This window comes from Crocodylus porosus, unplaced genomic scaffold, assembly GCF_001723895.1.
Source record: "Crocodylus porosus isolate Cpor-Errol unplaced genomic scaffold, CroPor_comp1, whole genome shotgun sequence".
Taxonomy (NCBI): Eukaryota; Metazoa; Chordata; order Crocodylia; family Crocodylidae; genus Crocodylus; species Crocodylus porosus.
In genome coordinates, this window is record NW_017728910.1 from 22510667 (window position 1) to 22524669 (window position 14003).

Here is a 14003-nt window from a genome sequence, read left to right on the forward strand (position 1 = left end):
GAAGCCGCGCTGGGGGAAACCGGCCCTCGTCACGTGACCATCCCACCCTCCCCGGGGTCCCGCCCCTTCCGGGACGCGGCGTCATCGCGTCATGCGCCCCGCTTCCGGCTCGCGCCCACGTGAGCAGCACGTGCGTGGTTCCCGCCCCCGCGCGAGCCACCGGCGTGCGCGCGGGGCGGTCCTGTCCCTCCATCTTCTTCCCTGGAGGCAGCTGGACTGGAGTCCAGCGCACTAGGGCTGGCCTCCCCCACGGGCAGCGGGCCGGGCCGGAACAGCACTCGGTGGCGGTGGTGGGCCCACTGCAGCAAGGAGCTGGGTCCTGCTCCCTGCACAGCTAGGGGCAAGCGGGGGGGAAGTACAGAAAGGGCAGGGGGACGGAGGGGCACGAGAGGCCGCTTCCCTCCCCAGAGCTGGCTGCATTTGGGAGCAAGGGATCTGGGACGCTCAGGAAGGCCCGACCCAGGGGGCACCTGGCAGCAACCCCCAGGGAGCACTGCAGCCGCCACTTGTCTCGGGCTGGGGGCAGTAACGAGAGAGCCAGGCTTGCATTGGCTTCAGCGTCAGCTCGACTCCCTTGCCCACACCTTCAACCAGGTACCAGTGAGACCCCCCCACCACCACCCCAGCTCAGCCCCAAGCTCTGGCAGCAGCCCAGCCCCCTGCAAGAAGGGGTTAGGATCAGCCCAGCAGCCTCTTCTCCACTTCAGCCTTGTTACTGTGGTTAAATGAGGAGCCAGGCAGAGCAGATTAGGTCATGGCTCACACAGGGCTTAGACGAGTGGTCAGTCACCACCCCACCAGGGTAAACACCCCTGGCAGGGGTCTGCTGCGCAGGGGGAAGGGACATCCTGCATGGGGCACCAGGAAGAGCCCCGAGCCAGCACCTCTCCCAACTCATAGGTCCCCAGTGGCACCGGAGCCAGGCCCCACACCCAGCATCAAATGCTGTGTCTCCCCGGCCTACAGCCTGAGCGTCTTGCTAGGAGGCAGGGGAGCCACTGGGCACAGAGCTACCTCCCAGGTTCTAGTTCCAGCTAAAGCCTGCCAGGCCCCTGCCACAGCCAGCACAGACTGTGTCGCCCCAGCTGCCAGGACCCAGGCCTGCCCCACCCCACCTGGAGGAACCAGCTAGCAGCCTATGTTGCCCATAGATTTATTTCCCTACCAGCTCCTCAATGACAAACAGCAGCGAAGAGCTGAGCTTGTGCCCCTGCCCCTCCCCCCCCCCTTCAGCCCCTGCCCTGCCCCACCCCAGCCCCAGGCTCAGACATCATAGTTGGGGTTCTTGCGCAGGATGACGAAGCCCTCCAGGATGGGCGTCACAGGCATGTGCTCTTCTGTGGCCAGCTCAGCCCGTTCCCCATGCGCCAGCAGCACTGGCGTTGTATGCGTCTGGAAGCCTGTGATGGTCTTTGGCTTGCCTGCCTGCCCCACGACATCCACGGCCTGTGGAAGGGGGTGAGGGTCAGCACCAAGGACATGGAGGCAGCTACAGATACCCACAACCGAGCTAGTCTCCCATGCGCTGCTAGCGCTGCAGGCAGCCCCATGGCACCAGTCTTAAGCCATCACCTCTCCAATCTCCCGCCCTGACTTCTTACCTGCCCCACCCTGACCGACACAGGCAGAGGCCGCAACTCCTCATCGAACGTCACCAGCATGCGCGGCTGCATGGCGGCCACCAGCCCATACAAGACATAGTGTGACTTGCCCAGGATGACTGAAGGGAGACAGGGGCATTACAGCCTGCAGGGCACACAGCCAAAGCCACCCACCCACCTGAGCAGCACAACCCAGGTCACCAAGAGTAAAGAGCAAGGGGCTGAGCCAGGCACAACCCTCTGCTAGGTACCCTCCCTCAGGCCCAGAAGTGCCCTGTGGGCAAGTACCACCATACTCACTGTTGCGCACATCCAGGAAGGATACAAGCACGGTCAACAGCCCTGCCACAGCCACCTGGCTCATAAGCTGCCGGTCACTGTGGTATGGACACAGGGTGAGGGTCCCCTTCCCAAGGTGAGTCAGCCCCTGCTCAGCAAAAGGAAAGTGCATTAGGATAAGGGGCCCCAGGCCAGCACCCTGGGCAAGGCTCAGCCCCCAGACACCCAACTCCAGGCACTCACCTGAGCTAGGCGCACCATGAAGAGGTTGTTGGGGTCCTTGGCGTGGTACTGGGCCAGCTGTCTCAGCATCGCTGCCAGCCGGGCATTGTTGGTGCCTGCATAGGAACCAGGAGTAAGCAGGAAGCTAGGAACAGGTTGCCAGCACCAGCCTGGGTACCAGATGCCAGACACATCGCTACCACTTCTCTAATGAGTGATCCAGAATAAGGTCCACCTGGGCTCTGGGCCGTGTATCCAGAAGCGAGGGGCCCCAGGGCAGTACAGCTGCATGCCCACACTGACAGGCTCAGCTGCCACTCCACCCTGGGCAGGACCCACCCCTGGCAGTGAGATGAGATGATGGCAGTATCTGCCCAGTGTGACCCAGCTGGCACTGGGGCTCTGCTAATCAGGAACAGCTAGGCAAAGGAGGGTTGGAAGAGAGCCCAGCACCCAGCTGCTGAGACTACGGTAACCACCCCCCCAGTTCCCTCCTGCACACTGCCAGGGGCCTTACCACTGCCCACCATGCCCATGGCAAAGATGGAGTTGTAGGAGACTTCAGGGTCAGCATCGTGTGAGAACTTGCTGAGGGTATCGAGGATGTTGAGGCGTGGGTTGGAGACCGAGATCAGAGCCAGGGCCAGGGGCACAGCGCGGCGCAGCGTAGGCTCCCCATACCGGAGCTATGTGGGGAGGGATGGAGACATTAGAGCCTGGGGGTGAGCTGGGCCCAGGGCAAGTATTGCCTGAATCCCTCACACATGCCAGGGAATCCCTGTCACAAGACTGGCAGAGTCTTCTGCAGTACTGGGAGGGGATGTGAGCAGGCACTGGGCACCCAGGGAACACAAGCAGGCAGTGCCAGGTTGAGGGGTGGCACTCCCTGTCTTCTCCTGGCCCACACCTAGAGCTCCCTGTGAGGTCCATTCCTCCCTCTGCAGCGAAGCCTCCTCCCCTTCCCACATCAGTGCCATCACTCACCAGGTGGCCGAAGGTGCGCAGAGCCATCTCAGCGCCAATCTCCTCCCCCATGGCAATGAGTGCGATGCCCAGCACAGCCACACCCTGTAGAGGGGGTGGACATGAGGGCTGAGACCCAGCCAAGGGATGCAGGTACCAGGCCCATTAGGCCAATAGCTCTACCCTTCTCCACATCCCAGGGAAAAGGCTCTCTCCAGAGCCCTCCCAGGCCAGGCCAAGCCAGGTCTTCATGCCAACAGCTGGCTTAAGCTGCCCAGCTCAAAGGAACAGAATAGACAAAAGCCATGCCCCCTTTGCCTGTGGGCACAACAGGCAGCATCTGCTGGAAGCCTTTGCCTGGGCAGCCAAAGGCCAGAAGCCCTGCCCCCCACCTCACCTGGTGGGCCCCCATGTCAGCTGAGCCTTCTTTCTTCTCCTTGTCCTTCTTGTCCTTCTTGTCCTTCTCCTCCTCCTTCTCCTTAGAGTCAAAGTGCTCACTGCAGATGTGGAGCAGCTGCTGCACCTTCAGCACATTCCCTGAGCCTGTAGGCAAGCGAGGCCCGTGGGATTGGCGTTATGAGGAGGGGCAAGGTCCTGGAGCCAACCCCACTCTCAACCCCTACCACTGCTGGGCAGGGCTGGGACTCACCAGCATAGGCACAGATGTCCACCAGGGTGTTGGCAAAGCTGCGGAACGGCTCCGACACCACCTCCAGCGCTGCCAGGATAGCCTCAATTGCCTCCCCCTTCCCTGCAGGCAGCAGCAAGGCCTGAGAGAGCAGCCAGGCCCAAGGATACAGACTCTGCAGGTGCCAGGAGCTGGTGCCCAGCTCACCTTGAGGGACCTCTCTGACCTTAGGCAGCCTAGAGCAAGCCAGAGCACCCCACACCCCCAACCTTGTCTTAGCCTTGTCACTTGCCCAGGTACTATTCCCTTGACATCTGCTCAGCTCCCCCAGTGCTGCCCCCTCATAATCCCAATCCCACAGGCCTTTGCAACTGCAGGGGATTATGGGGTATGGTAGAGCAAAACCATCGTTCAGGCCACAAACCAACAGGTATGGCTTGTCTATCTTAAAAGCTCCTGCTCTGTAAACCCCAGCATAATGGGAGGACCTGCAGAGCAGCCACACCAGCCCCACAGTCAAGGGGACGCCCCACTCCCCATAGGCCCAAACATGTTCTGCTCCTGCCCCACCACCCAAATCCAGTGCCACCCCGAGTCCTCCCCTGGGCTCACCAGCCCAGCCCCAGCCTGCAGACAGTGCCTGCCTGCCCAGCTGTACCCAGGTGGTTGAGGCCCAGGCCAAGCGGCAGCCAGCGAGCGTAAGTGTCCTTCAGCTCCGTCTCAGACTTCTCCATGATGGTCTGGAGAATGGTGGAGGTGACGTCCCCATTGCAGGAGCCGACAGCAATCATGCCACAGGCCAGGGCCGTCACGCCGGCCACCTGGCCAGAGGAGAGAGCACCAGTCAGAGACTCACTGTCCCAGCACTGTCTGGTCACAGCCTCAAGGAGGGTGCACCTGTACCCGCCAGGCCAAGATTAAACTGAGTATAGACACAGCTTGGCTCAGGGCTTGTGAACAAAAGGGCCCCAGAGCCACACTGGGTGGCTCAGAACTGCTCCTGGGGAGCTGCATGTGGCTTGTGACTCAGCAGAATCCTGATTAGTTTTGGGGGAGGATCCTGAGTGATCAAACAAATTAGATGACCCCAGAGGCCCCTTCCAAAGCCCATGAAGATGCCTGGGTAGGGGCTGCCCCCAGAGCCATCAGCCCCTGATAAACAGGAGAGGCAGGGCACTCAGACACACTGGGGCTTGGGGCCTATTGACCTCCCACTGCCCATCATCAGTTACCAACTCCATCCATGCTGAGGAGCTGCTGAGACATTGCTTAGCAACATCTCCACCTACCGAGGCAACGGCCAATTCAGCCCTCCCGGGATCAGCGTCCTTAGTGGTTCTCATGCAGAGGCAGGGGAGTGCTGGGGAATAGCAAGCCTGGCAACCATAGGTGACACCTAAACACCCTCCCCAGCCACTGGCCCACTTACCTCCATGCTGGATTTGGAGTCGCCCATGACAGGGAGCAGCAGAGTCAGGACATCCTCGCGGTTGGAGCCGGCATAAGCCAAGCCGAGCCTGCAGCAGAAGTCCACGGGACATTAGTAGGGCCAAGGGTGGGGGGCCTGCCCCATGGAGTGGGCAGGTAGGCAAAGGGCCGGGTGGGCCTTACCCAAAGATGGCACCGATGCGCATAGTGTTGCTGTTGTGCAGCACATAGTCGGAAAGCAGCGCCAGTGCAGGGTCACACTCGTTCCGCACCCCTGAGTTCACGATGCCACAGGCCAGCAGTGCGCCCGACTATAAAGCAAAGACGCATCAGATAGAGCCCCAACATTCCCCCAACAGGTAGCAGACAGTATCATGCAGGTGGCCAGGTGGGACACTGCACTAGAGGACTGCAACTCCCATTGTGCAATGCACCTCCATCCCCAGCTCGGAAACTCTGCTGGCTGGGACCTATGGTTTCTCAAAGCCACATCTGTGTGGTACAGAGGCCCCTAGGTCCCCCCATGAGTGCCCCAGAGCCTCGCTTCTGTCATAAGGGCTGGGACTCCAAGCACATGGGGCATTAACCATCACTTTGGGCAGGTGGGGCCCTGTGGAGAACCACAGCAGCAGAGCCATGCAGGATGGGGGGAGGTCAAGCAGGCCTTTGTGCCTTTGCAAGGCTGTGCCTGTAGCCATGGTGACACAGGAGTGCCGGGTCAGGAAGGCAGTGCCACCCACCTTGATGTAGTCCTCAGAGGAGTACAGGTATTTGTCAATCTGCGTGAGGCCCCCATCCACATCCCACAGCAGGATCATGCCCAGTGAGGCCGCAGCACTGAGCATCCCTGCATCATGAGCACAGGAAGGTCAGATCAGTCCCTGCCCCGACATAGGCCCCTCCATGGTCCATTTCCCTTCTTCCCACTGCCAGGGCACACCCCACACTTCCAGCAGGGGAGTGGTGGCCTTCCAGAGCCCGGCCTGGGGGAGGCTTGTCCAAGTCCAGGGTGCCCAGATCTCTATGGTTGCTGGCTAAACTGCCAACCTCCTGCCAGTCACCTGGGACGTTTTCTAGGGGGTGACATGTGGGTCCCAAGCCAGGCAGCTGACCCCAGACAAATGGGGCATTCAGAGGCCTCAGCACAGGGCCAAGGAACAGGCAATGGAGGCAGTGTGGGCAAGCCAAGCTGCCGTCACGTATTAGAGAAGCAGCTGAGACCCACGGGTACGCCTGAATACAGCCAAGGATGCGCTGGGGCTGGAACCCCCCAACTTGGGGAGGGGAGTACTACAGAAAACTGCTTCCCCAGAATGCCGTGCTGCCTAGCAAATCAGCAGCTGCTGAAGCACTGAATGCTGGGAAGTGCAGCCCTCCCGACATGCCCCACATGCCCAATGGAACTTCAGTCCCGCTCAGCCTCTGCTCTAGTCAGGCCCATGGGCAAGTCTGAGCCTGTACTGGCTAGCTGCACCTGTGGCAGCAGGCATGGGCTGAGACGTGAGGGTACACCAGCTTGAAGGCCAGGGCTCAAGCCATGCATAATGCGTCCGATGTCCCCAGCCCTTTAGGCAGGGTCTCCAGGCAGATTTCCCCACTCCCTGCCCACCCACACTCACCGTGGTCCTTGTTCTTGTAAAGCCACTTGTTGCCATCATCGGTCAGCAGCTTGTCCTGCCCAAAGGCAGCGTTGACGAAGCCATTGACAAAGGAGGAGGCCAGGTTCATGCGAGCCGAGTCCACTTGTGAGCCACTGCCGCCAAACCCTGGGATGGGATCAGAGAGAAGCTGGGCAGCACCACGGCATTGCTTGGCCAGGGCCCTCTTCAGGGCAGGGGACGTGACCAGGCTCTTCTAGCCTCCCTGCTCCCCAAGGCACCAGGGGCTGCTAGGGTAGTGTCCAGACCCAGCCCCAAGGCAGCAAGAGTTCCAGGTGCCAGAGGACTGCTACAGCAGACAGGCACGGCCAGAGGGAACAAGCCAGATGCCCCACCACATCCAGGCTGAGGCAAGCCTAGCATGGTAGGGCTGGGCTCAGCTGGGGCCTTGATTGGAGCCCTGACCCCCATAGGCCTCTTTACCCAGGCATATTTGCCAACCTCACCCCCTTGCTGCCGTACAGGACAACATGACATGGCAGTGGAAGCTACACTCACTGTTGTTCTCCAGGTGGGTCTTATAGATGTCATCTGGCACCTTGGGTTCCATGATGTCCAACTGGAGAGAGAGGGAAAGCAGGCATTACCCCCCAGCCAGCAGCAATGCCCTGCCAGGCCGAAGTGAGCCACAAACCTCCAGCTGCTCCCTACCCTGCACACAGAAAATCCTCGGGGCCCCCTCCCAGACCCACTCTGGCGGGGCACAGGAACAGAGCTGCCATCCCTCCTTGTAAAAGGGGCCAAGTGCCAGCCTGTTCCTTGGCATCCATTGTGGGCTGGGGCTTTCATCCCCTCTTGGCTGCAGCCCCATGCCCCTCCCCACCAAGGCCAGGCCTCACCTCCCGGGCCAGGGCCAGGAAGTTGCTGTTGAGCTGCACATTGGACATGATCTCAGTGAGATCCTCATACTCCTCTACATCCTCGTTGAGCTCCAGGAAGACACCATGGCGCCCCAGCATGAAAGCCATCTGCTTCTGTACCACCCTGCATTGGAAGGGACCAACAGGTGTCAGGGCCGGGACCCTTGCCTCAGAGAGACGATCAGCATCAGGCCCCAAGCACCAGCCTGGAAGCAGAGACCATCCAGCCTGGCTCTCCCACTTTCCAGGAAGTTCTTCCTAGCAACCCAGCCCAGCAGCAGGGAGCTGCAGAAGCCTCAGGAGCTAGAATTCCGCAGGCCCATGCAGTCTCCGACCCCCACAGCAGCCTTTGCCCAGGACCTGGCTCCCAGTAAATGTTTTGGATGGGGAATCCAGGAAAAAGATGACAAAGTTGAGATGGAAATACAAAGCGCCCGAGCGAGGGACTAACAATCGAGGGGTAGGGGAGAGGAGTGGAACGTGACTAGGTTACATACCATACAATGTTAGCCAACTAAGCCCTTTACTACTAAAACCCAGCTTCTCAGAGCCACCCAGGACCCAGACAGTTCTGCCTACCAAGGGGCAAACCAGCAGGAAGGGGGAGGTGGCCTCTGTTCCCCTGAAGGGCTGATCCATCAACCCCAACAGGGCTGGGCTGGAGCACAGCAGCCCCAATGCAGAGACTGGGCCTCTGCTACTCAAGCTGGAAGGACCTGCTCTAAACGTGGTAACCAGAGCAGCTCAGGGCTCAGCGTACTCCAAGCTCTCAACACATGGGGGCAGGATTGGTCTCATCAGGTCAGCAGCCCCTGGGGTCCATCCCTTGGACAAGCGTAGCTCAGGCAGGGATGGAGAGATGCCCTGACAGCACAGAGCCCGCTCAGGTGAGGCAGGGGAGGCCTGTGGCACTGACCCATTCCATCCACAGCCGAGCCTGGCAGCAAGAAACCAGGAAGTGCAAACAGCGAATGGGATTGTAGCTCTGCAGACGCTTGGGCCACCAGAAACCTAACTGAGACTCCAACCTCAAAGCCTAGGGACCAGACCCTCTGGAGGGGATGGGACTGGACTAGGAAGGAGAATCTGTAACCAGGACAGCCAAGTGGAGGTGGCTCCCATCAGGCTACATACACATCCTTGCAGGAGGTGAAGATGTCCTCTACCAGCTCCATGTCGTTGAGCATGAGGGCCAGACGCAGCGCCTCCGGGAACCGCCCAAACTTGCGGAAAATGCCCAGGGCACAGCGCAGCAGAGCCGAGTTCTCGGGCTCGGGCACGTAGCTCACACAGCTGTGGAGGGAAGAAGATAGGCCAGGGGTGAATCCAGCTACTACCCAAGGCAGGACCTGGCCAGGCTGGCAGCTCAGACCAGATCAGCACCCCCAGCAGCTCATGCCAGTGCTCTTGGGTAGCTGAGTCCAGTGCTCCCAGCCACCTACAACTGGAAGCTGTCAAGAGGTAGAGCTCACTGGCAACATGCTCCCTCCTCTGCAGCCAGCAGGAAATGCTGCCTCATGGGCAAAACCAAGGTTCTGATCTCCAGCTGCGACATCCTGACTGAGACCCTTGATGCCTCCTGCCCCTGGTGGGTAGCAGCCTCCCCCCTCCTCCCGCCTGGACCCCCAGCTTGAAGGCAGCTCGGCTCCCTCACCTGGTGAGGTAGAGGCAGACCTTGGCATAGGCGTTGTCGTCAATGTACTTCTCCAGCATGTCCATCTGCTCGATTTCCATGAGCAGGTCGCAGGCTTCGTGCTCTGCGTTATGCGCCATGTTGTAGGGCACGATCTCCTTGACCAGTGTCAGGAGTGTGTCCCTCTGGGCCTTGTCAGCCTCGTCGATCTCCTGCCACTCCTTTGCCACCTCGCCTGCCAGATGCCTGCCAGAGAAGCCAACATGGCTCAGAGATGCCACCCTTGATCCCAAGAGCCCAAGGAGTACCTGGGGTCAGCCAGTAAGAGACTGAGGCGGTCCGGGCAAGCTACACTTCTGACTCGGGTATTTGCAGCTCACATTGCATTCACACCAGCCTGGGAGGTCACTGCAGAAGATGCAGAAGGCCCCCAAATCCCCGCTTCCCCAGAACCCCACCTGGTAAGCCTGCAGACCCCAAAGGAAAGCACTCCTCTCCACTACAGGGAACTGCCTTGGTGGAGACAGGGCCATCACAGAGGCTGCCACAGCTGACCTCAGCCCCAAGAGCAGCTGGTGCATCTCAGGCTCTACAACTGAGTCCCCACCCAATGCTGAAGCAAAGAGATCAGCTTGGATGCTGCAACAGAAGCTCTCACCCTTCTTCCCTGAACACCCTGGCAACCCTAAGGTCCTTATCACCACTGCTAAATGTAAAGCCAGGCACTCACTGCAGGAGGCATTTAGCCAGAGCTATTTACCACCTGGTAAGCAGAGGCTCCATGCTCAGGTCCTGATGCATCCACCCATCAGCACAGTTCCAAGATTTATGGTCAGCCTGGGAAATTCAGAAGCACAAAAGCCCCTGCAGGTAGCTGCCCTCCTAGAGCTGGGGTCAAGGAACAGCTCAGGCTTGGCTTATAAAGGATCTATCCCATTCAGCTGTTTTTTAAATAAAGTTTGGAAGCAGCTTCTGCACAGGAGTCAGTCTTGTCAGCTGCTCAAAGGATAGCAAAGAGAAGCTGTACCGTATATTCTCTCACATACAACACGCACTTTGCCCCCCTCAAACAGCTGATGGAAATCGGGATTTGCATTATACGTGAGAAAAATGCAAGTAAGTTCCTGGCACTTAAGTTTCTAAGTAACAGAAACTTTGCATGTAATCCTCAGGGTAGCAGGCTCAGCTGTCTTGCTGCTGCTCCCCATTTACTTAGTACAAGAACTGCCATTTACTGGGTCAGACCATACGTCCATCTTCCCCAGTCTCCCACGTCACACAGAGCAGAAAGCAGATGCCGAAAGGGAGAAGGAAATGGGTCTGATCAGGGTTCCTCTCTCACTTCCAGCTTCTAGCATTTAAGATCTAGGACATTCTGATTCAGAGGCCATGCCCCTCACTCCCATGCTCAATAGCTACTGATGCCCCTTTCCTCCAAGAATGTGTCCAGTCTAGGGTTGCCAACCCTCCAAGATTGTCCTGGAGTCTCCAGGAATTGGATATAAATCTCCAGGAGACTGCCGAGAGTCACCCAGGAGACAAATGATAGGGCATTCATTAAAATAAATATTAAATGTGAAATCCCATTTATACAGTAATCCAGTAGGTTTTTAAAATGTAACAGTAATGTGGCATTTGCCTTTCTGACATAATGATTCATTGTCATTATGTCATGTGATGAAACCTCCCAGAATAGATTCAAACAGTTGACAACCCTAGTCCATTCCCTTCATGAAATCTGGCTGAACTGTCAGCTTCCACCATATCCGCTGGCAACAAGTTCCACACTTTAAATTACACGCTGGGTGACAAAGAGCTTCCTTTTGTTCGTTTTAAACTTATTACCTCCTGGCTTCATTCTGTGACCTATCATTCTTGTATTGTGAGACAGTAAATAATAAACTCCTACCTACTTTCTCTTTGCCATTTAGCATTTTATAAGCCCTTCTCATGTGTCCCCTCTCTTACAAATTGAATAGGCCTAGCCTCTTTAGTCTCTCGTCACGTGGAAGCCCCTCCATACCAATAATCATCCTTGTTGCCCTTCTCTAGTTCTCTTTTCAAGGTGTGGGGACCAGAACTGGGCACAGTATTCAAGGAAAGATTTATTTTTCTTTATTCTGCCTTTCAAAAACAAGGTGCGGACTTTGTTCCAGGGTACGCTGTACAAAATAAAATAGGGAATATTTTCCACTTATATTTTTCAGTTCCCCACGCATGAAACTGATGCTGTTTGGTGGATTGGGAGCTGGTCGCTAAGACTGGCTAAAGAGGGCAAGGATACACAGCAGAGAACAGAGCTGGGACAGGAGGAGTAGGCCCAGTATTTTTGCAGATGTTAATAAATGCAGCTGTGCCAAAGAAAGGCAACTCCACATTCATGAATATGCTGTTTAAACCAGGGGTGGGTAAAATATGGCCTGTGGACTCAATCTGGCCCACTGAAGGATTTTATTTCGACCTACAGTGGCTCCCTTGGCCCCACCCAGGTGCAGAGGGCAGCCCAGGCTGTGGCATGTGCAGCTAGTCCCACTGCCCCCAAGCACGCAGCAGGGCTGAGAAGGCATGGTGGCCAGACTCTTCTTCCTAGCACCCCAGTGGAGGATCCTTTCAGCTGCTGCTGCCAGTATCACAACCACCACAGGACGCAGCCCCACTGCCTGGGCACCCCAACCCATCCTCACCCAGTGCCAGGGGTGCTGGACAGACTGGACAGGCAAGGTCTCCAGGAAGACAAGCCCAGGACTCATGTGAACAGGGCATACATGGCCAGGCAGATGGGATGGGGCCAGGGCCAGGGTCAGGAAGCAGCATCCAGGAGCAGGATAGGCAGGTGGGGCAAGGATCACGGGGCCCATGACAGAGCCACAATTCGTAACACACACCAATTTCATGGGCAGGGGCATGCCAGGAGCGGATCATGGCTCTGCCCAATCCCACCCTGCCCCTCCACCTCTCCACTCGCCCACATGCCCATCCTGTCCATCCAGCTGAGCATGCTTGCCCATGTGGGTCCCGAGTCAGTCTCCATGGAGACCCCCGGGCTGGGATCACCAAGCAGTGACAGCAAAGGACCAGGCCCTGAGGCAAAGCCACTTCGGAAACTTTGACAAGCTGTTGCAGGCTGGAAGGGGCTTAGGGGCGGGGGAGGAGTTGAAGAATGCTGACACAGCCTGCAACAGCTCATCAAGACTTCCTAAGTGGCCCTCCATCCTAAATAATTGCCCACCCCTGGTTTGAAGAGAGGCTTGAGAAGAGCTTCAAATAACAGCAAGAAGCAGAGGGACTCAAGGGACAGGGACAGACATACTGATGCTCAGCTTAGAAACAAAAGCCTCTGATTATGAGGCCCCCCCTACATGTTAGGGGCCTCAGCCAATTAACTGGTTAACTACAGTTATCTTGAGACCAGCTACATATGCAAAGTAGCTATCGCAGAATAAAATGCTCCAGCCAAGTATAAAGTTAGACCTCAAAGATGTGTGCTAACTTTACACCCGGTTGCTATCGAGCTTTAAGTTGCACAGTATCTGTGGCTGGGAGCCCTGTTAGCTTACAACTGCATCTTGCCCAGTGGGGAACCCCTAAGCCTGGGGGAATCACAGCTGCTCTGATTCCTAGGGCTCAAGTGCACGAAACCCCTGGGTCCACACAGGACTCTCAGTCCTGGATGCGCTGCACACCCAGCTGAGTCCTACACCTGACAGGCTCTTAGTCCCAGCTGTGCCTTGCATGCAGCCAGGATCCAGAGCCCCATCAGCTGCAGGATCTCTCAGTCCCAGCTGTGCGTGGTCTCTGCAGCTGGGAGATCCCCGACCAAAGGGGCTCCCAGCCATGGGATCCTGCTTCTTGCCAATGCAGGTGTGGCGTAGCAGGAGGCATGACTGTGCGGATCGCACATTAAATCCAATTGTGCCTTTACCTGACAGTGCAGAAGGGGCCTGAGGTGCATGCGCAGGGGCAGGCTGGCAGCAGACCCTTGCGGCATATCTCCATGGAGCCCTTGCTAGGATCCTGCACTCAGGTCCAGGCCCCATAGGGAGAACGCCCCTTTGCACAGCTGTGGGGGGCCCCCAACTGGGATATTGGGAATCACATGGCAGGTTGTGGGGAGCCCTGAGAAATAAACAACGGAGGGAAGGAGAGATGGGTTTGTCCAGCAATGAGGGAACAGAGGTAGCAAAGATCAGCATGGAGAGACATGTATTACCACAGAGGGGAAAAGGACTAGCATTCAGGGAGCACAGCTGAGAAACACACTTGCAGGTAGCCAGAAAGCTGTTTAAAAATACCATTAGAGGCTCTAGAGGAGTCTATACCACGAATCAAGAGGGATACAGTTTAATAGTGGAGTTAAAGAGGTGATTTAAGGCAAAAAGACCTTAGAGTCAGTGTAGATTAGTTCTCCAAAAGAATTAGCTCAACATGCAACAGCAACAGAGACAAAAGTGTTGGACATCATTACAGAATTGAAAACAAAACTGAGAATACCATCATGCCATCATATGGCATGGTCTGACCGCTCCCGTAGGTTCCTAACCAAAATACAGGACCTCCATCTAACACAGGAGGTGAATAGCCTCACCAGGGGAGATACTTTGTTGGACCTGGTGCTGGCCACAGGCAATGACTTGGTGAAGGGACTGTGGGTGGCTCGACCATCTGGGCAACAGCCACCATTGCCTGCTGGAATTCACCATCCAGCGCAAGGTGGCAAAGGCCTGCAGCAAG

General features: G+C 57.3%; 1 protein-coding gene across 1 annotated transcript in view; it reads right to left on the reverse strand.

Moving 5' to 3' along the window:
* Nucleotides 1-1228: 1228 nt before the first annotated feature.
* The window catches only part of PSMD2 (proteasome 26S subunit, non-ATPase 2), a 15840-nt gene continuing 3065 nt past the window's right edge, over nucleotides 1229-14003 (reverse strand). The window contains exons 5-21 of the mRNA XM_019532819.1: nucleotides 9294-9518; nucleotides 8774-8932; nucleotides 7619-7763; nucleotides 7278-7338; nucleotides 6741-6887; nucleotides 5862-5968; nucleotides 5305-5432; nucleotides 5123-5210; nucleotides 4352-4514; nucleotides 3715-3816; nucleotides 3463-3608; nucleotides 3087-3170; nucleotides 2620-2788; nucleotides 2124-2218; nucleotides 1902-2028; nucleotides 1602-1720; nucleotides 1229-1446 (exon numbers count right to left, since the gene is read on the reverse strand). Coding sequence (XP_019388364.1) covers nucleotides 1264-1446; nucleotides 1602-1720; nucleotides 1902-2028; nucleotides 2124-2218; nucleotides 2620-2788; nucleotides 3087-3170; nucleotides 3463-3608; nucleotides 3715-3816; nucleotides 4352-4514; nucleotides 5123-5210; nucleotides 5305-5432; nucleotides 5862-5968; nucleotides 6741-6887; nucleotides 7278-7338; nucleotides 7619-7763; nucleotides 8774-8932; nucleotides 9294-9518 — 2248 coding nt within the window. The 3' untranslated portion in view covers nucleotides 1229-1263. The remainder of the gene's footprint in view (nucleotides 1447-1601; nucleotides 1721-1901; nucleotides 2029-2123; nucleotides 2219-2619; nucleotides 2789-3086; nucleotides 3171-3462; nucleotides 3609-3714; nucleotides 3817-4351; nucleotides 4515-5122; nucleotides 5211-5304; nucleotides 5433-5861; nucleotides 5969-6740; nucleotides 6888-7277; nucleotides 7339-7618; nucleotides 7764-8773; nucleotides 8933-9293; nucleotides 9519-14003) is intronic.